The 22766-nt window shown below is 46.1% G+C and overlaps 1 protein-coding gene across 2 annotated transcripts in view; it reads right to left on the bottom strand.

Annotated features, from left to right (window-relative positions):
• Positions 1–3493: 3493 nt before the first annotated feature.
• PODN (podocan) overlaps positions 3494–22766 on the bottom strand; it is a 64075-nt gene continuing 44802 nt past the window's right edge. For both annotated transcript variants that reach the window (XM_068242411.1, XM_068242412.1), the window contains exons 7-11: positions 22364–22479; positions 20619–21276; positions 14183–14331; positions 12438–12604; positions 3494–3775 (exon numbers count right to left, since the gene is read on the bottom strand). In XM_068242411.1, the coding sequence (XP_068098512.1) occupies positions 12442–12604; positions 14183–14331; positions 20619–21276; positions 22364–22479 (1086 nt within the window). In that variant the 3' untranslated portion in view covers positions 3494–3775; positions 12438–12441. The remainder of the gene's footprint in view (positions 3776–12437; positions 12605–14182; positions 14332–20618; positions 21277–22363; positions 22480–22766) is intronic.

Raw genomic sequence — 22766 nt, 5'->3', positions numbered from 1 at the left:
AGGGCTGCTGCATATGGAAGGGGAGCCCCAACACAAAAAAGTGTAAATCCAGCTTTGCATCTTTTTGCTGTCCATTCATTTCTAAGTAGGACTCTTTCACCTCTATGGACGGTCCATTCATTTCAGCGGACCAGCTATTCATCTGTAGAGAATGCGTACTCAGTGAGTAGCTCTCTATGAACTGTCCATTCGTCTTCATGGGCTACTCATTCATCTCCACTCCTTTCTGTGCAGGTATGTCCATGAATAGAGATGGCCCGAACGGTTCGCCGGCGAACGGTTCCAGGCGAACTTTGGGTGGTTTGCGTTCACCGGCGAACTTTTGTGGAAGTTCGATTCGCCCCATAATGCTCCATTAAGGTCAACTTTGACCCTCTACATTACAGTCAGCAGGTACATTTTCACCAATCACACTACACTCGCTCCTGGGGCCCCACCCCTCCTTATAAAATGCAAGGTCCTTCAGCCATTTTACTCGCTTGTCTGCCTACAATAATTAGTTAAGGGACAGCTGCTGACAGACTCTGCTAGGGAGAGCTTAGTTAGGCTTGTTAGCTTGCTCCTAGGTTGATTGTTATTCCTTATATTGCACCCCACAACAGCTCTGGTGGTATAGTGGTATAGTGGTGAAGAGAGCTGCCTACCAAGCACTAGACCTGGGTTCGATTCCCAGCCAATGTATGTAAGCTGGCTTTTGAAATCCTACAATTCCCTGGAAGACAAGACCCCCCTCCTCCCTCCGGGAGTGAGGGAGGAGGGGAGGATTACACTGCCTGATGTTGTAAAGCAGTGTAGGCTTGCAATTGAACGTTCAATAAGATTTCTGACCTTAAAACACTGCTTCGCGGTAGGTTCGGCGAACCTAAAATCAGAGGTTCGGGCCATCTCTATCCATGAACTGTGCTTTCATCCCTATGCCCCACTCATTAATCTTTGAGGACCTAGCATTAATCTTTAGATGTTCCTCATGCATTTCCATGGATTCATCTCTGTGGTTTATCCATTTTTGTCTGTTGACTCTCAGTTGACTTTCAGGCATTTTGTCCATGAGCCTTTCCACTGACCAGGTGCTAGCTAGCGGTCGGCACAGGCGGAGAACGGGCAGCCCCCCATGTAGTTTGCCGGTTGCCATGCTCAGATGTGACATGAGATGTTTTTTTCACCACTGGGAAACAAGTCAAACCTGGCACGCCCGGTGTTACTAAATACTGCCATTTGGCTCCAATACAATTCCAGCCGAACTGAGATTGTGGCTGACAGCCTGGTGGCTAAACTGCTCGACAAAACGCAGTTCAGTCATTCGTGGAAAAGAGCCCTCAGTCCCCCGAGGAGAAACCAACCAGCAAATTCTGTAGGAGGAAAATGGAGCATGAACCCCTAACCTCCAACCTCACTCCAGTAAGTACCCAATACTGTGCTCCCGCGTGTCTGACTTCCTTCCCAGTGAAATCCCCTGGGTAACAATCCCCTTTCTCAGAAGTTTTACTGGACCCAAGTGATTAAATCAGTCAAGGCTAATGGTTCAATTTCCCCGGATGATTGACCAGCCGATTCGATAAATGCGATCATTTGGAAATGATCGATCAGGTCCACTAACAGGAAAAGGACACAACAAAATCCGATCAATTTAATTGATCAAAAAATGGATCGATTCCATTGATCGGTTTAAAGTGGTTACCTGTTCCCTTCCTGTTAAAGGACCAGATACGATTGTTTCTGACCAATCACATGCATCGGTTTGGCCAGTAGATCTTCGGGAAATTAGTGGCCGACTTACGTTTGTGGGTAAATAGGGAATTTTATCACCTCCATGTAGCATAAAGGCAAGCAGATTTGCCTTTTTTATCCTGCCTGAATGGTGTATGCATTGCCAGATGTCTTTCCCACTAAGATCTGTACTACAAAATGCACTGTCATAGCTAGCTTGTTTTGTAAACATATGTGAGCACAGCATCGATTGTATTTCAGCAGCTTCTTCAGAGGGGTGATGTGTATTTCCCTTCTCAGCCTCCTGTCACACTGAAGTGCCCTCAGCCAATCAGTGAGGAGCAGGAATGTGGGAGGGGAAATAACAAGCTTCCCTCTCCCTGGCAATGTACCAGAATAGAGCCAGGCTGACTGAGATGACAGCAGACACATTTATGATTATATTGGAATGCTTGCAATGCAGACTGCATGTAGACTACATAATAAACACAGAGCAGTGGGTAAATAGAATTTGATTTTATGGCTGATAATCCTGCTTTAAATTAGATCTTTAAGTTTTTGTTTTTTTTAATTTTCACTTACCTGCAGAAGTCCTGTGCCCGTGCCGGTACTCAAGGATCCTCCATTCCCCCGCCACTGCTCACTTTCAGTTTGGTTGACTTACAAGCCGACGGCCACTGTGCCTGCGCGGCCCTGACTGCACACGTTCTTACTCCCACTCACGTCGCCTAAAGCATCCTGTGCAGGCACAATATAAGGTTTTCTCGGCATAGTGAGCGAGGATGCGCTCGGCCAGGGCCGCGCAGGCGCACTGGCCATAGGTCTGTGTAACTGTAAGTGAGCAGCGGTGGGGGACTGGAGGATCCTTGCGTAACGACGTGGGCACAAGACTTCTGCAGGGGGCCAGTAGAAGCCGCAGGTAAGTGAAACTTATTTTTTTTAAAAGAAAAAAACCTTAAAGATCTTCTTTAAGCCCCTGCACAGTGTTATAAATTGTTCAGTGTAAAGGCCTGTACCCACCACGCAATTTTCCCGACAATTTACCGACCAGCCATTTTATGGACGATGGACGATCATTTCGGTGATCTAGTGAAGTGGGTACAGGTGCGCGATCACGTGAACAATGTTTAGTGATGCGCACAATAATGATCATCGTGGAGGATCGGATCTTTAAGATCCCAGACAACTCCGCACAGCAAACCACAACTTCCCGTTCATGCCGTCGTGTGACATCGCGTGTGCCTGCCGGCCAGAAGATGGATTGTAGAATGTTTGTCATCAGGGGGACGTCGCTGGATCCATCTGCATCCGTCGGGTGGTATTTAGCTTAAAGTGAAACTTAAAATAACAAAAAACAAAGAGGTTCACTTACCTGGGGCTTCTGCCAGCACCTTGCAGCCGTCCTGCCCCATGCCAGTCCTCCATGATCCTCCGTTCTCCCGCCGCCAGCTAGTTTCTGTTCGGTCAACTTATAAGTCGATAAGCCACTGCTCCTGCGCAGCCCTGCCACACGTAGCCTCGTTCCCACTCTTCCAGAACGTGATCAAAGCTAAGCGTGGTCAGAGCTGCACATGCGCAGTGGCCCGTCGGTGAAACCGAAACTAGCTGTTGGCGGGGTAACAGAGGGTCATGGACAGGACGGCTGCAAGGGGCTGGCAGAAGCCCGAGGTAAGTGAAACGCTTTGTTTGTTTTTTCTTCAGTTCCGCTTTAAGTGTTCTCTCATTCTCCGCCATGACATGTTCTGAAATGAACAGACCTCGTTACAGCAAACCAGAGGCTTGTCTCGTTTACAGCTTTACTCAATAACTTGAAATATAATATAAAAAAACATGTAACAAAAGCCAGCTTTTGCAAAGTCTGTGAAGATCAGATCTCTGGTGTTGGTGTGGACTTTTTTTTGTCTTTGTTTTTTTCCTTTCTTCTTTTTAGTAACCGCCTGGAACATTCGCCATGTGCCCAATTAAGCAAGGCAAGAGAGTCCAAACAAGGCAAATCCTAAGAGTAGGAATGGTGTTATGTGATGGACAAAGCCTTCAGCGCTTCAGTAGACTGGTCATTTCTTTACACCTGAGAAAAGGACACCTTTATTAAAGCTTAACTGTCGGGCATAAAATCAAAAATCAATTCTTTATTTTTATCTGGTAAACAAGTAATACAGATGCTAACCAGGCAATCCAAAAGTTAAAAACACTATTACTTTTCTTGTTGATAAATGATCATTCTCCAGTTAACCTGACTCTTATTTGGTACACGCAAAAAGGAAGTTGCAGGGCATGCCGGGCTTTCCTTTTTTGCTTCTCTACTTTCCCCTCAGACTAATGCAGCCTGATTGGCTGAAGCCTCTTTCCCTCCTGTTTCCCCCTCCCACACCTCTGTTCCTCTCTGATTGGCCAATATTTCTCGTGCTGAGACAATGCACTTTCTATAGTGAAGGGCAGGAAAATCAGACAGAGGAGAGTAAGGGAGGAAATGACATCAGGATTGGCTTCAAAATAGCCAGTTAAAATGGGAAATGCTAAGAAGGATATTTTTTTCATTTTTACTGTAGAAAAATCACTAAAATCAAAACGTGGACAGTGCAATACATACAGTATGTTATGTAAGTAGAGCAAGTATTTATCTACTTATATATGTGTTTTTTTCTGAGATAGTATGGCTGACAGCTCCTCTTTAATGTTAGGCTGCTTCCACACAGGGACGTTACAGGCGCACGTTAGTGCGCTTGTAACGCTCCCCCAACACACAGCAATGTAACACAAGTGGGCTGTTCACACAGCCCACGTTGCGTTACATGTAACGCTGCACGTTGTCGGGAAAGTGCAGCATGCTACGGCGTTAGAGCGGCTATAACCGCGTTAGACTGTTTGCACATGCTCAGTGGGGGGCGGAGAGGAGGCGGGGAGAGCCAGCTACAGTAGCCGCGCACATGGCTACTTAATATTCACTGCACTGGCGGCAGCTGATTGGCCGGCGGGACCACGTGATGCCAGAGGCGTATCTAGAGGGGTGCAGGCATGCCTTGTGCCACGGGCGCCACAGCACCATGGGCGCCATGCCTGACCCTGTGCTTCACTGGCCTGCCTGCCTGCCTCCATGGCTCCCCTGTCATTCAGACCTCAGATCAGATTAATGCTGTTATCTGGGGAACATGGCTACTTAACTTATGCATGTAGGGTTCACTTTGCTTAGTGTTAGAACAGAGAGGGAATAGGAAGAGCTATTTCCAAAAAAAGAAACCTCAGTAATATCCTAAGCCAAAACACACAAGCAACCATAACACATGTACATGAGAAATGATGCTGTTTTTAGAGGGGAAGGGGGCTCTGACCGAGAAGGGGGGCGCAATTTCATTGTTTGCCATAGGTGCTTTATTACCCAGATACGCCCCTGCGTGATGCGGAGTGTCTCGCTCCGCATCACGTGGTCCCGCCGGCCAATCAGCGCCACTCTTGGAGACCTTATAGGGATAGAGCCGCCTAACGCGGCTCACTCTACCGTCCTCTCTTGTAGCACCATATGTTGTGTTAGGTGCACGTTATGCGACCTTAACGTGCCACCTAATTGTAATGATCGCTGCTGCAGCAGATATTGCTGGAAGTAGTAGGGCCCGTTTCCACTATAGCGAATCCGCATGCGGGCACTGCACGCGGATTCGCATAGGTAATGTAAGTGGATGGGGCTGTTTCCACTTGTGCGGCTGCGGCAGCGTTTTTTGGTGCGGCAGAAATCTGCACGGCAGGGCCGTCAGATTTCGCCTGCAGAAGGAATGTGCGCGAATCGCCGCTAATGTAACTAATAGGGAAATCGCATGCGGGGTGACCATGCGTTTTTTGACGCGAAATCGCATGCGATTTCGCATAGGTATTAATGTTATTTCACTCAGGCAGTGACATGGTTAAAATCGCATACAGCCTTACCTATGCGGAATCGCATGCGAAATCGCGGCAAAAACGCATGCGGAATCGCACCCGCATGCGATTTTGTCCGCGGTGGAATGCAGGCGATTCCGCACCGCACTAGTGGAAACGAGCCCGTAGTGCTGCAGCTCAGGCAGTTCTGATCTCTTTCCATGCAAGCTGCATAGCCTTGTCTGCCTTTCCCTGCTGTCAGCTTGTGACTGATTATCATTCACCTGTGTGGGAATCTGCATGTCTGCTCCCATTAGATGACCTCAGTATAAAGATCTGCTTCCTGCAGGACTCCTCGGGTTTTAATAGCTTCAGTTTAAGCCTGTCTTGCTGTCGCTTCAGCCCCCGATCGTGTTTCTTGTTCTAAAGATACTTTGCTGGTTTTGCATCATAAATTGGTTCATTGCCCATGTATATGCATAACAGCACGTTTATTATTTTCCTTGTATTTATGTTTATATCCTGTGTGCAGTTAGTGAGCTTTCCAGCACGTTTTGGTAGTTTGCGCGTATCGTGAGCACCCGTGCTGAGCTAGTATCCTGCTCCTGGTCCTGTTTGTGGATAGCGTTCATCTCTGCGAAGAGATAACGAATCCTTCTGAATCCTGTTCTGTTACTGTTTGTGGATTGCGTTCATCTCTGCGAAGAGATAACGAATCCTTCTGAATCCTGTTCTGTTACCGTTTGTGGATTGCGTTCATCTCTGCGAAGAGATAGCGAATCCTTCTGAGTCCTGTTCCCTGTATTACTCCAGTCCTAGTCAGCGTTCCTGCTTATGTCATATATCGGTTCATTGCCGATATATACATATGTTAGTCAGACGTTACAAATAGTTTCATTGATAGCTGTAATTGTAATACGCTAGGAAAACATACTTATTGTATATTTGTCTGTGTTACGTTCATCTATCTTGATCCTGCTATTTCCTGACTATCCTGTCCTGTCTTTGTGAGGCATGCCATCGCTGCAATCGCATTGGCTGCCTCATTCCAGTCTGTCTTGTTTTGGACGCTTGCTGTCGCTAAGTAGCCGCTAGCTAGCAAGCGTTCATTCTGTCTACCTGTCCTGATCTCCTCAGTTCTGGTTTATGCGCTCAGCGCTACTTTGCGCTGAGACGTTATAACGAAAGCATTGTTTGTGGCTGTCAGATCTGCACCGGCTCTGTGCGCCACAATCTCCTATTGGAGTCAGTCCTCCCCTCCACTATACTAGGGATAGCCTGTTTCCTTGTGCTAGTGTGTGTACCTCCTCCACGTCAGCTCATGCGTTGCATGCTGACTGTGGAGAATACACCACCAAGCCTTACATTATGAAAACCCCATTACCAATCCCCATTGTGGGGGGGGGGATTCCCAGAAAGTATGACACTGTTAATTATGGTTCCTGTTCCTTTAAGAAATTTGAAGAACTTAACTCTGAAACAGAAAATGAGTTTTTCTCTGAATGTGCCAGGTTCCTGGCCAATCCCGATCTCCAAGCGACTCCTGTTTCAACCTGGGCACTCCAACTAAGTTATATTTTGTTTAAAGGGGAATTATTCCAGTGGGCATTTGATGTTCTCAATCATTCCGATTTGAAAGAGAGACCGCTGGAATTTCTAGCATTTGTGATCCATAACTGGTTGCGCATAGATCCATTGCCTTTTCCTCTTAATGAACTCCTGGCAGCAGGCCAATCAGCTTCTCCTTCAATTGCTTGCAAAAATGTTCAGCAAGCAGAAAGTGTTACTGATAATTTTCCTGCAGCCTTGAATAAATCACCAAAAACAGCAGGGTCTAAGGCAAAACGCAAACGTTCTAAGAAACGTGTCCGATCTGCAGAGTCGTTATCCTTAGCGACTGAGACCTATAATGAGATTCTGCCATTAACAGATAATGAAATGCAATTGTCTTTCAGGGGAGTTAAATTGACTTATGAAACTACTAATGAACTTTCCTCCCTGGCTAGGGAAAATAAATATTTTTGTTTAAAAGAATTATCTGAGTATGATTATGAGGAGATATTACAGAGTATTGAACAAATCAACTTATTTGTGAAGCAAGGAAAGTTTGCATACACTACAGTTCAGCACTTGCTACAGGTATTGGAGATTCTTAGGAATAAGGAATCTGCCAATCACCTGCTAATTAACCCAATATATGTCCCTGCTACAATCATATCTGCAAACCATGATCTGCCTGTTAAGTATGCTTGGAATCCTCCATTTGAGAAAGGAGAGATGGAAGCTCTGGTCAATGAATGGAAGAATGATTCAAGTTCATTTTGTCAATTTTACAGTGCAAAAAGTGAATTAGTATTGAATGCATGCATTAAGACTGCCTATAACCTAATAAAAACTGGTGTGTGTGGGTATGACTTTGTGGCTCCATTGATTGATGTGTGGGAACTGATTTTGGATGATTTTTATGTGACTCCGAATTCGCAAATTTGGCGTTCTGACCCGCCTGCTTCTGCACCTTTGGCTGATTCAGCAGGTGATTCGGAGCTCTTTTTGTGTGAAATTGAAGTTCCTGCAATTCCACCCTGTACCATGGATAACTCAGTGTTACTTACCAGTAAAACAGAAGCCACTGATACATTCTTAACCTTGCCCTGCGCAAATTTCTCAGCAGAGAATCCAGAGGTCCTGCTGACTTCCGAGTCCAGCCTAGCCAGTACTCATGACTCTTTGTTCAGTGAAACAGACACCAGAAAAATCTTGCCTGCCTCTGCAAACACTTCTGCAGAAATTACCTGTGTTAATAAAGTTCAACTCCTGTCTGATCCAGCAGATGCCAATAGATGCACTACATCAGTTTCCGAGTCCCAGCAATCCTGTCTAGAAACCTCAGAACCCCAGCATCTGAATTTTCCAATTTTACAAATGAATGGTGATTCAGATGCGCAAACATTGTGTCTTGATCTTCCTGTTTCTACACCTCGCTCTAGTTTCGTGAATAGCTCAGAGTGTCTGCTATGTGAACCTGAAATCGCAGAATTATTACCTTGTTCAGAAAATATTCCAGTAAATTTGCCCTGTACCATGAATTGTGCAGTAGATCTCTCCAATGAAACCCAGGTCACAGAATCATTATGCTGTCCAGCAGGTGCTTCCATGGTTTTGCCCTGCAATATGGACTGTTCAGTGATCCTGTCCAGTGAAGCTGTGGTCGCAGAGTCTTATGCTTCACCCAGTACTTTGGATACTTCAAACCCTCTAGCAGAGGAGTCTGAGGCACTGCTTACCTCAGTTGGTGTTGAAGTAATATTCACTTGTCTAGCAGCTGTTTTGGAATTACAGTCTGCTCTAATAAAACTTGATGAATTTCTGCCCAGCAAAGCAGAAGCCATTGAAATATTGTCCTCGTCAGCAAGTGTGTTAGATACCTTGCCCTGTACACAGTCTGATTTAACCAATGTTGTTGAGTCCCTCTCCAGTGTTGTAACAGCCGAGGAACTCCAGCCCTGTCCTCTGAATGTTTCAGAAGTCTTGCCCTGTAACATGGATAATTCTGATTCTCTGGTCAAAATAATAGAAATCTCAGAATTTCAGTCCGGTCTGATGAGTGTTCCTGAAACCCAGCCCTGTATCCTGAAAGATTCTGGTTCTCTGGTCGCTGTGGCAGAGGTTCCAGAGTCCCCTTCCTGTCCAGGAAATTCCTCAGTTTTGCCTAGTCCAGTGGGGGCTGCTGCAATACTGACTTGTTCTGCAGCGCCTCATAAGCTCCAATCCAGTGTATTAGATGAGTCTCTGTCCAGTCCAGAGGTAGTTGTGGAGTCCCTATCTGGTTCAGTGCATACATCAGAAGATTTGTCCTGTCTTGTTAGTGCCCCTGAATCTGATTTGTTACTGACTTTGCTGGAATCAGCGACATCTAAGTCTGATCCTGCATTCTCGTGTAAAAGTCCAGTAGTTGTGAAGTCTAGTCATGATGATTTTTTTTTGGCCAGTCCTGGTTTTGGTCCTGTCTTGGCTGACCCTGAGGCTCACAGTTCCTTGACATGCCCAGAGGTTTCTCTTGTGCCAGTCTGCCCAGATGTTCTTTGTGTGCCAGAATGCCCAAGTGTGTCTAAGGTGTTAGCGTGCTCTGATGCTTCCTTAGTGGGAACATGTTCTGATGTTGCCAGTCTGCCTGCATGCCCAGAGATGGTTCTGGTCCCTGAAAGCCCTGATGTTTGTCCTTGTGGCCCTGACTCAGGAATTGCCCTAGGTTCTATAGGGGTTCTTGATAGTTCTCCATGTGAGCCTAAGGGGCGTTCTGACCTATGGGGATCTCTTTGGAGCTTCAAGGTGTTCTGGGAGGTCTCTGAGAAAACTTGTCCTGGTGCCTTGGACTGGTTCAACAGTGGGTTTTGTGTTGGTAAAGACAGTCCCGGTGGGCATTGCAAAGGCTTTGGCGTTTTTGAACGGTTCCTGGAAGGCGGTGGGTATCGCTCAGGGAGTTTCGGAGGGCTTTCTTCTGGAAATCATGGTTCTGATGGGTGTCACACTGGGGCTTGTAGTACTGATGGGCATGGTTCTGTAGGTTCTGGTTCTGATGGGTCCAGTCTTGTGGGGACTGATTCTGGAATTTGGTCTTGCCGGGCTGTCCCGGTCATCATGAATTATCAGTCAGACTGTTTTGTTGGGAATTTCAGTTTTGAAAAGCGTCTGGAATCCGCTTTTAAGGGCGGGGGTACTGTAACGATCGCTGCTGCAGCAGATATTGCTGGAAGTAGTAGTGCTGCAGCTCAGGCAGTTCTGATCTCTTTCCATGCAAGCTGCATAGCCTTGTCTGCCTTTCCCTGCTGTCAGCTTGTGACTGATTACCATTCACCTGTGTGGGAATCTGCATGTCTGCTCCCATTGGATGACCTCAGTATAAAGATCTGCTTCCTGCAGGACTCCTCGGGTTTTAATAGCTTCAGTTTAAGCCTGTCTTGCTGTCGCTTCAGCCCCCGATCGTGTTTCTTGTTCTAAAGATACTTTGCTGGTTTTGCATCATATATTGGTTCATTGCCCATATATATGCATAACAGCACGTTTATTATTTTCCTTGTATTCGTGTTACGTTGATACATCAGTGTCGCTGATGTATACGTACACGAACTGTTTATATCCTGTGTGCAGTTAGTGAGCTTTCCAGCACGTTTTGGTAGTTTGCGCGTATCGTGAGCACCCGTGCTGAGCTAGTATCCTGCTCCTGGTCCTGTTTGTGGATAGCGTTCATCTCTGCGAAGAGATAACGAATCCTTCTGAATCCTGTTCTGTTACTGTTTGTGGATTGCGTTCATCTCTGCGAAGAGATAACGAATCCTTCTGAATCCTGTTCTGTTACCGTTTGTGGATTGCGTTCATCTCTGCGAAGAGATAGCGAATCCTTCTGAGTCCTGTTCCCTGTATTACTCCAGTCCTAGTCAGCGTTCCTGCTTATGTCATATATCGGTTCATTGCCGATATATACATATGTTAGTCAGACGTTACAAATAGTTTCATTGATAGCTGTAATTGTAATACGCTAGGAAAACATACTTATTGTATATTTGTCTGTGTTACGTTCATCTATCTTGATCCTGCTATTTCCTGACTATCCTGTCCTGTCTTTGTGAGGCATGCCATCGCTGCAATCGCATTGGCTGCCTCATTCCAGTCTGTCTTGTTTTGGACGCTTGCTGTCGCTAAGTAGCCGCTAGCTAGCAAGCGTTCATTCTGTCTACCTGTCCTGATCTCCTCAGTTCTGGTTTATGCGCTCAGCGCTACTTTGCGCTGAGACGTTATAACGAAAGCATTGTTTGTGGCTGTCAGATTTGCACCGGCTCTGTGCGCCACAATCTCCTATTGGAGTCAGTCCTCCCCTCCACTATACTAGGGATAGCCTGTTTCCTTGTGCTAGTGTGTGTACCTCCTCCACGTCAGCTCATGCGTTGCATGCTGACTGTGGAGAATACACCACCAAGCCTTACACTAATGCAACGTCTTGGTCTGCAAGTAGCCTTACTGTAGGTACATTAATGACCCAATGCTAAAAATGGTTCGGTATCAGAGCCGAATTATTAGAACTTAGAAGGGGGGGATGTGCATTACATTACACTAGGTGGCAGCACCAGTGGTTCCGTCACATTCGTCGCTCATCCCGATATTGCACGCCATTACTGCGATGCACCCGATCGAGTACATCGACTCTACCTCTTGCAGCATGTCTGATTGATACATGTGACCAATATCAGCCCAAAATTGGTCGATTCATCGATCGGGCATGCCTTAGGCGGCACAAATTTTCATCCAATTTGAATACAAGAATCAAATCGGATGGTTGATCGGCTGCCAAGTCGCCTGATGTATTGGCCACCTACCTTAAAGTGTACCTTAAGTGTCCCAAAAAAAATGAGTTTTACTCACCTGGGGCTTACCTCAGCCCCCTGCAGCTGATCGGTGCCCACGACGAGTCGCTCTGATGCTCCGGGTCCCGCTGGCGGCCACTTCCGGTTTCGCCGTCAGGACCCGTCAGGCTGGGGAACGCGGCTGATACTACGCGTTCCCAGCCAAAATAGCACCCCTATGCGGCCATATGTCCGCATAGGCACCCGTATGCGGACATATGGCTGCATAGGGGTGCTATTTTGGCTGGGAACGCGTAGTATCAGCCGCGTTCCCCAGCCTGACAGGTCCTGACGGCGAAACCGGAAGTGGCCGCCAGCGGGACCCGGAGCATCAGAGCGACTCGTCGTGGGCACCGATCAGCTGCAGGGGGCTGAGGTAAGCCCCAGGTGAGTAAAACTCATTTTTTTTGGGACACTTAAGGTTCACTTTAACTCTGCCCCTCACCTAGAGATTAACACTTTATTTAAAGTGTTTTTACATACCGTTTCATCTCTCCTCCTCTTCCTCTTCTTCTTCTTTTTCTGACTCCTCAGTTTTCTTCTTGGTGACCGTCGGTAATGCCAGATGACTCTCGATGTCCAGAACCTGCAGTTTCTTCAGCCCCTGAAACGCACTCTCTTTCACCGAATCCGGAGTCAAGGAGTTGAATCTACAGAAGATTTAATTCATTATTTCAGTGTGATTATAAATCAAGGGTACAACCGGGCAGGTTCTATTGCCTTCCATCCATTAAATCCAGCAAATATTGATTGTGTTTTAAAATTTCAATAGACATATAATAACTAGGTTTATACCTTACAGAACGTAATAACTTATGTACACACGCCAGATTAATCCATTAGCAGCTTCAAACTAAATTTTTGTTGGAAAGCTGCTTTGCAATGTAAACCTCTGTCGGCATATCTGGTTTGGCTGGCTAGTGGCGCCATGCAGAGCGGGCGGCAGGGAGCGGTTATAGTTACTTGTTCCATACGACTTCTTCTCTTCCTCCACCGGTGGCTCTGAACTTCCGACAGGTCTTCTGTGTCCCGATCACATGACTTGTGATCGGGATCCAGGAGATCATGTCAGCGTTACAGCACCACCCAGTGGTGGAAGAGGGGTGATGGAGGAGATGGAAGAGGCTCTTTCATCACCTCTCTTCCACCACCGGGTGGCGCAGTAATCATATCTCCCCCCCCCCCCCCCCCCCTGCACACCCCAGGGCGGAACCACAAACGACCAGTCAGATTTCACCCATTCACGTCAATGAAAAAATATAAAAGGCTGCCATTCTCACAGTAATAAAGCCAGAGTCTCCAAACTTGGCACAGTTGGTCACTTGGTGACCACAATGGAAAATTCAGGGAAAGTCAACCAAATTTCATCAATTCATTTTCCATGAGAAAATGTAAATTGCAACCATTCTTAGACTGTTGGCTCTCTAACTTGGCACAGTTGGTAACTGGGTGACTGGGATTAATATTCTGGAAAGTGGGTGGAGACTACAACAGCCAATCACAATTCATCTATTAATTTTCAAGGGGAATTTTTAAACAGCTGCCATTCTTACACAGTTAATGGCAGAGGCCTCAGACCTGCTACAGTCAGCCATTGGATGACTGTGGGTCAAATTCAGAAAAGGGGCGGAGCCACAAACAGCCAATTGCATTTGTTTGATTGATAAACATTATTGATGCCAAGGACCCCAAAGCTCACAAACTTGGTAATTTAGGGACTGTGTGTCAAGGTTAGAAAAAGTGGATCAACAACAACCAAATACATACCCAAACAATGCCAGGTCTTCAGCTTGCAGGCATGCTCTCACGTGTAAGTAACAGCGAGTGTGTAAACACTCAAATTAGTAATTTAAATGAGCATTAATTAGCTCAGGTGTGCGGCGGCGACATAAGGGGTTAGTTACCCATAATTCTGCGTCCTCCCTGCTCTCCAAATAGCTTGCACGTGTCCTATTGGACGCATTGCAAGCCTCACTGCGCTCACTTCCTCCTTCAAGCCGGAAGGAGGAAGTGCGTGGTGATGAGGCTTGCAACGCGTCCAATAGGACACGTGCAAGCTATTTGGAGAGCAGGGAGGACGCAGAATTATGGGTAACTAACCCCTTATGTCGCCGCCGCACACCTGAGCTAATTAATGCTCATTTAAATTACTAATTCGAGTATTTACACACTCGTTGTTACTTGTGAGAGCATGCCTGTCAGCTAGTATAAAATATAATTTTGCTTACCTAAGGAAGATGCCTTTTATATTGGGTGTAGATTCAAAGGCGCTGTCAGTCACCATGGTGATCTTGTTACTCTGCAGGTAGATGTACTCCAAGGATTCGGGGAGGTCAGGTGGAACATAGGACAACAAATTTCCCGATAAGTCAAGCAGCTGCAAGACATCAGTTTTACAGTAAGTATTAATATCAGCATACAAACAAATATATGCTAGACCGGCGTAAGGAATGTATGGCTCTGCACAGGTCAGAAGACAAGTCCACCAACAGCTGATATGATATGTGGTCCTCATGGGTGGACTCCACCAGTGGACTCACACACACATTGACATTTACATCTCATGGTAATGTTTCCCTGACGTTAGTTGTGCCTCCACCAGGTTAGAAGGTCCCATAACAAAGATGGATTTCATAACTTTCCAGTTTGTTTATTTTAGACGAGGGAGAGGTCCTGGGAGGAGCTTAGTGTGAGAGAGTAATGTGTCTGTAGAACTGGGGCATAACTACAATTCATGGGGCCCCCCCAGTAAAACTTTGCTGCAGCCCCCCTAACGTTCCCACCTCTTCTCATGACTCCCCTTGGTGACCCTCGGTCAGTAGCCCATCTCACAGGGGTCATAAAACAAGTGTGTCCATCATGATCGTCACACCCATAACAAGTGTAGCCACAAACACCTGATCTGGAGTACAGCCCCCTGTATAAGGAAGGGCAGGTTAGTAGTTGGGGCCCCCTGCAGCTATGGCCCCCCTGCGACCGCAGATGCAGCTCCCCTCTAGTTACGCCCCTGCTGTAGAAGAACAGGGAGACTTGCCTAGCGATATATAAGCAAATAAGAACCAGCATGTACTGTAATTAAAGTAATGTTAGAGAAACCGAGAGCCCAATATAGTGTAGTATGTTCAGCATAAAATGAGTACCGTATATACTCGCATATAAGTCGACCCGTGTATAAGCCGAGGTACCCACTTTTCCCTCAGAAACAAGGAAAAGTGACTGACCCGTGTATAAGCCCCCTCCCCAGTAGCCAGATGTGCCCCCAGTACAAGTCAGCCTCCCCACCCCCATAGCCAGATGTGCCCCATGATCATACAGCTGTGTCTCAAGAAGTTACTAGAAAGCGTCATAGAATGAGAGACAGCGATTGCCACACAGGAAGAATCCCCGATAATTGCACCACTGACACATTGCTTGCACTCTCCACTCCACAAGTCAGGGGACAAGGGTAGTCTTGAGCAGCACACCCCTGCATACCATGCTGCAGAGGATGGAGGGCACGGACACAGCTGGTAAGAGCAGGATCACTAGTGAACAATCCTCACGCTCCTCTGCCAGTAACAAAACCTGCTCCACCATCTGTTTTGCGCCACTGACTCGCATATAAGCCGAGGGGGTAGCTTTTCAGCACATTTTTTATGCTGAAAAATCAGGCTTATACGCAAGTATATACAGTAAACATAATTAGTGAGAAGAGTATACTCTGAGGCGCTACTCCTGCTACTGCTGAAATTCTGTTTGTCCTCACGTTTATTGCCTGATGAAGCGGGCGTGGCCTGCGAAACGTGTTGCACTTTTGGGGTACTATATAATAAATGTGATTACTATTATACAGACAGTCATTTGTGTCTCCTTTATGGAGGTAAGTCCACCGCTTCCTCCAAGTAAATTTTAAAGGTTTTATCCACTTTTACCCTGCTGGCGCCTCTGTTCCCCGTTTGCTGTAATTGAAGTAGGCAGTGACCGCATTACACTGCTCTATCAGTTTTGCATTGATTTGACTCATCAGGGGGAAAAAATGAGTTTCACTTACCTGGGGCTTCTACCAGCCCCCTGCAGCCATCCTGTGCCCTCATAGTCACTCACTGCTGCTCCAGTCCCCCGCCACCAGCTAGTTTAGTTTTTGTCGACCTCGGGGTCGGCGGGCCGCATTGCGTACATTTTTACATTTTCCTGCTGGTGCAGGAACATTAACGCATACATTTTTCGCATTAGCGATGCAACGCAAAAAAAAATTAGCGTTGCACCGCCAACTCTAAAAATGTATGCGTTAACGTTCCTGCACCTGCACCAGCAGGAATGCGTAAAAATGTACGCAATGCGGCCCGCCGACCCCGAGGTCGGCAAAAACAAAACTAGCTGGCAGCGGGGGACTGGAGCAGCAGTGAGTGACTACGAGGGCACAGGATAGCTGCATGGGGCTGGTAGAAGCAGAACTAGCTGGCAGCGGGAGACTGGAGCAGCAGTGAGTGACTACGGGGGCACAGGATGGCTGCATGGGGCTGGGAGAAGCAGATCTAGCTGGCAGCGGAGGACTGGAGCAGCAGTGAGTGACTGCGAGGGCACAGGATAGCTGCATGGGGCTGGTAGAAGCAGAGCTAGCTGGCAGCGGAGGACTGGAGCAGCAGTGAGTGACTACGAGGGCACAGGATGGCTGCATGGGGCTGGTAGAAGCAGAACTAGCTGTCAGCGGGGGACTGGAGCAGCAGTGAGTGACTACGAGGGCACAGGATAGCTGCATGGGGCTGGTAGAAGCAGAACTAGCTGGTGGCGGGGGACTGGAGCAGCATTGAGTGACTACGAGGGCACAGGATAGCTGCATGGGGCTGGTAGAAGCAGAACTAGCTGGTGGCGGGGGACTGGAGCAGCAGTGAGTGACTACGAGGGCACAGGATAGCTGCATGGGGCTGGTAGAAGCCCCAGGTGAGTAAAACTTTTTTTTTTTTGCCTGACAACTCCTTTAAATAAAACTATATTGTACTATCTGCATGGAGTTTGTATGTCCTCCCTGTGTCTGTGTTGTTTTTTTCTGCTGCTCAAATTGAATTGAAAACCAAAATGGAAAATTACAACTTATATAAAACTTTATTGGCTTGAAAGTATAGTAATGCTGGTCATACACCGTGTGATGGGCGCTGGAACTGGCAAACGATCTGTGTCCTCCTGATCGGAGATTGACTGCAGAGTAGTAATCTTTTATCACAATTCTTCACTAAATTTCAATGAGATATTTATGATATTTATGAAAATCAATTGCATTGGCAATTAATAATTGGATTAATAAAATTAGTTTGATCAAAATCATTTAATTGAGGCATTTTTTGATTTAAAGGGATCATAGAATTGAATGATTAAAGGGTAGCCGAAGTAACATGTAGCATGGTGACAAACATTTTGTATGTACAGACCAAATCCTATATAGAACTAGGCTGTGTCTTCACTTTTTCTTTTTTTCTAACTGTAAGGGCTAAACATTAAAGTATACAAATGACAGTTTCTCTTAGAGCGGTATGAAACTTCTGATCTTTGTTCTAAAACAGTAAACACGGTAAAAAAACTAATAGAAAAAGAAAAATATATGACTGTTTTAGGGGTACTGGAAGGGTTAATAATCACAGTTCACTCTGAAGATAATTGATACGATTGCTTATGCCCTGGAAAAAGATTGTGCTGAGCTATATTTGCTGAGTAAGATAATATTTTTTTTGCTTTTTTTTTAGCTCAGGAATTAATTACAAGACAATCTGATAATTTGTTCTGCAACCAGCAAAGTTATCAATTAGCTCTGCTTTCCAGTGACTTTTTATCAGTCTTTCTTTGTTTTTTGCTGCGTTTCATGTTTTAAAGCACATATGCTTTCAAGATGGGAAGCTGTCAAACATTAAACAGATTGTGTTTTGCAGTTTAGACAACAAAACACTACACTTACATTTTTAGCTGTTAAACACAAAATAAAACTGTGGGCTTCTAGGAAAGTCCATTTAGTATGAGGACTAAAAATGCAATGGTTTATCCCATCAGTTTATTTTCAGTTCAGGATTGCATGGCTAGCTTAAAGCGGAATATAACCCTGCATTTCAACTTTGCTCTAAAACATTATTTACAGTATATTATATGCAACCAGCATTTTTTTTTTTACTAGACCAGCATTGGAAGGGTTACACAGGGCTTTAAAGTCCCTAGAGATTTCTGCAGACGAATCCGAACTTGAGTTAGATACTTTTTGTTTACAAATATGTGTTTATTGTGACTCATCTCTCTCACTGAGAAGGAGCTTGGAGGACAGCCAAAGAGATGTATCTATTGATAAACAGTTACACACTAACTAAATAGAATGTAACTATCTGAATGTCTGCACGGAACTTAAAACCTCTGTGTTTAACCCTTCCAATGCTGGTCTAGTAAAAAAAAAATGCTTTTTGCATATAATATGCTGTAAATAATGTTTTAGAGCAAAGTTGAAATGCAGGGTTATATTCCGCTTTAAAGTGCAATTACAGTCAACATGTCCTCTTTGCTCCAATAGCTTTGGCACTCTAGTATTGCTACTATGAAAAGGCACCTGTTTAAAGTGAGATGAACCTCCATATTGACTGAAATTAAAAAAAAAATAATAAAAAATTATTCAATTAGAAAATACGTATCTAGCTTGCCTATATTATTGTTTTGTGTGTTCACTATCAGATTTAGGAGACATGAAAAAAAAGAAAAGATTACTTCTGCTAGTTTCCATCTTTACTGTTTCTCTGTGAGGGCAAAAGTGACATCGCTTCTGCCCTCTTCTTTTCAACCCAGCTCAGGGCCCTTTTCCACTAGCAGTCGCTAGCGTTTACGCTGAACGCTAGCGATTGCTGAATCGCAATTACCGGCGATTCCCCGACGTTTGCGGCCGCGATTTTGCTATGCTATGCACTGCATAGCAAAATCGCGGCAAATATCGCTCCGCCGCGCGTTCGCGTTCCCATAAAAAACGAATCGCGGTAGTGGAAATGACCTACCGCGATTCCTATGTTAAAAAGCAAACCGTAGCGATTGTAAAATCGCTAGCGGTTTGCGTCTTTGCGATTCAGCGCTGGTGGAAAAGGGCCCTCAGTGTTATTTTCCCTCCCTACTCCCTCAGGTCACTGTCCATCCCACAGCAAGCTTTACCTAGACAACAGGCTTACAGCACTGTGTAAGCTCTTTGAAGGTGTGTGTGTGTGTGTGTGTGTGGGGGGGGGGGATTCAATTATCCTCTGGTTACAGTGTCCTTATCTGCAATACGAAGCTTTCTGTTATTTGCATGCTGAGATAAGCTTGTAACTGTAGCTGAAAAATTAAAGAAATAAATGAAAGCTTTGCACAATCCCGCAGGTACTGCACAGTTCCTGCAGTTAGGTAAAGACACCCAGACCAGATAAACAAAAAAAAAAAAAGACATATAGGGATCTATTTTAGAAAACATATGCATATATTTTTGGGGCGCTAACTATTTATGGCAACTGTTTATTTTTGGATGTTACAACCTCCTTTAACCTACTGGGCGATACAATAATATCGCCAGGGGGCGGCGCAGCACATTTTTTTTAAATTAATCCTTTTTTTTAATCATGTAGCTAGCCTAGCGCTAGCTACATGATAGCCGCTGTGCAGCGGCATCCCCCCACCCCCTCCGATCGCCTCCGGCAATCAAAGCAAACAGGAAATCCCGTTCAGAACGGGATTTCCTGTTTGGCTTCCCCCGTCGCCATGGCGACGATCGGGATGACGTCATTGACGTCATTGACGTCAACGACGTCGTGACGTCAGAGGGAGTCCCGATCCACCCCTCAGCGCTGCCTGGCGCTGATTGGCCAGGCTGCGCACGGGGTCTTGGGGGGGGGGAGCGGCGTGGTACGGCGGGTAGCGGCGAATCAGCGCAGAGCGGCGGCGATCGGTATATATACACAGCTAGCAAAGTGCTAGCTGCGTGCAACAACAAAAAATTATGCAAATTGGCCCACCAGGGCCTGAGAAATCCTCTGTGGCGGCTTACCCTGAGCTCAGCTCGGGATTATCCCCCAGAGGGTTAACAATAGTACATAAAAAGCTTCATAAGACTGGTGGCTCGTACATACTTTTAGGTTTGCCTATGGATGGCAGAAGTTATGAATGTGACAGGTGCACTGATTCAGAGCAGCAGACTGCTGTTTTATAGCCAGGCAGGCTATGGGGTGTAAATGCAATAGCTGCTCCCAGCACCAGATGTACTGTGACCTGGGAGGAGAGGGCATTATTGGATAAAACATATTTTTTATTAAACCCTCATTATACAACATAATCATTAAAATTCCCTCCTGACAAAGCCAACTTGATCAGCGAAACCAGTCGGCTTATAGCCCTTCCTGCTGCACTAGTTGGAGCACGGTCATGCTCTCCGCCACCTCGTTGCCTGGTCTCATCTGGAGCTGAAGCCACACTATCCTGCACAAACGTTGACTGGATATGGTAAGACGCCAACAGCTATACACGCGGTCATGTAGGAGCTACCTGCTTGGTTTATAGCACAACTCTTCCTGTACTAGAAAACAATATGAGACTCTTTTCTTTGCTGCTAATGTTCTATTTTTTAGCTGTACTACACATACAATTCATTATATCATAAGTTTATTTTCACTTCAGGTTTGTTTACAGACTGAGTTGCCTCACCTGTAGACTGCTGAGTTCCGACCACGCTCCCGTATACACAGAGTTGATCTTAAGTCTGTTGCCGTTCAGGTACAGTTCTTTTAACTTTGTCATCCCCGCCAGCGTATCTTGTGGTATGACGAAGATTTCATTTCCTTTCAATCTGAGAATTTCCAGATTCTTCGGAAGCCCATGGGGCACAGATTTCAATTTATTTCCCGACAGCTCCAGACTTTTGAGGAGCCTCAGTTTGCGGAAGGCGTCCCTGTGTACGGAGGTGCTCATGATCTTGTTGTAGCTCAGATTCAGGTCCTCCAGGAGGTACGTGTTGGCAAAGTCATCCTTGCTGATGGCGGTGATCTGGTTGTAGAGGAGCATGAGAGTCTTGACCCTGCGGGGAAGTCCAGCTGGGACCTTCTCCAGCAAGTTGTTGTACATGTGGACGGTGTGCAGCTTCTTTAGGCCCAGGAAGGCTGCCGGGTGGATGCCTCGAGCTCGCAGCTTGTTGTTGTGGAGCAAAAGGTACTCCAGGTTTTTGATCTGAGTGAAGACATTGTTTGATATGGTCCGAATGGCGTTCTTCTCCAGGTGCAGTATGACAATATTACGGGGGAGCCCACTAGGAACATGAGTTAGGTTGTTACTCGAGAGATCCAGGTACTCCAGTCTGTTCAGCTTCCTGAATATGAAAACAAAAAAGTATAAGAAGGTAGTATTTAAAGAATACTTGTACCAAAAAAATGTAATCCAGAGACTACCCCCATCCTCCTCCACCAAGCTGTTTCAGTGCTGCGTCCAGTGGCATAACTACAATCCATGGGTCCACCTACCCAAACTTTGATGGGGCCACCCAATGTTCCCACCCCTTCCCTTGCCTCCCCTTGGCATTCTTCATGGCCTGGGGGCCCATCTCACAAGCAGGGGCATTAACACTAGATCGTGCAAGGGATGCAGCTGCAGGGGGGCCTAGAAGCCGCAGGGGGCCCCATGGGCTAAGAAAGAAGCCGATTTCCTGCAAGCATTATGACCTGCGGTGTGGACGTCGGGATATTGTGGTGCGAGGCTGATTAGCAACGGTAGTTATAATTCACTCCTGCGTCGGACGATTCAGCGTCGGATGTGAAAGGTAACATGGAAGTCTATGGACTTTCACTTTACCTTGCTTAACGCAAAGTATTGACTTTGGCCTCGATTCATAAAGCATTTCCGCATGAGGAAATGCTGAAAACGGCTCACTTTACCGACCACACAGCCAAATCTGTATTCATAAAGGCTTTTTCCGCATGAAAAGCCGACATCCACGAGCAGAGTGATAAATCACCGCCTTGCGCGGTGATTATCACAGCAAAAGTAACAAATGTCAATTCATAAAGATTAGAGGTAGCGGTATGCGGACGGGTATTACCGCTACCTCTGATGTGGCGAGAAGCGTGCGGAATACATTGCAGTGAATGGGACAGACCTCCCAAGCAGCTGCAGAGAGAACACCGCACGGAGGGATTCCGCCTGCTTCTCCTGTTTCCGCATGTCTCCCGACAGCCTAACGCCTGCCTACAGCGGAGTATCTCCGCACGCCTGTCACAACTAGCTAAATTTTTATGAATTACCACCCTGAAGGCGGAAATACCGACAGCGGTGTTTCCCCGCTCGACTTTCCCTGCTCGCAGGCACTTTTATGAATCGAGGCCTTTGTGTCAAAGCGCCAGAAATCAGCTCTGGTGTGAAAGAATCCTGTGGGCTGTTTCGTCTCAGAATTGTCTCCTTACCAAAACGTCTCGTTGTCCATCCCCTCGTTGGTCAGGAGGTTGTTCTGCAGGTAGAGCTCACGCAGATCAGAGAGGTGATCGAAAGCTCCTTCCGGGATATTCTCCAGCTTATTGTTCTGCAGGATTGGAGAATATTACAGGTTGTAAATTGCAGTCAGGTTACTCAAATTATCCAACTTTGTAATCAACTATAAAGTGGACCTGAACTCTTGCACCGGACAAAAGGAAAACATACAGAAATGCACCCTGTATGTATGTAAAGAATTAAGCCTGTCTGATTCCCCCTCATTTGTGTCTAATCATAAGTGTAATTTGATTTCTCAGCTGTGTCAGCTCAGGAATCTTCTCTGCCATGGAAGAACAACTAATTTATAAACACAGGATGTTAACCCTATGTCTGCTT

This window comes from Hyperolius riggenbachi, chromosome 6 (genome assembly GCF_040937935.1).
Source record: "Hyperolius riggenbachi isolate aHypRig1 chromosome 6, aHypRig1.pri, whole genome shotgun sequence".
NCBI lineage: Eukaryota > Metazoa > Chordata > Amphibia > Anura > Hyperoliidae > Hyperolius > Hyperolius riggenbachi.
This window is presented reverse-complemented; position numbering and strand designations above follow the sequence as displayed.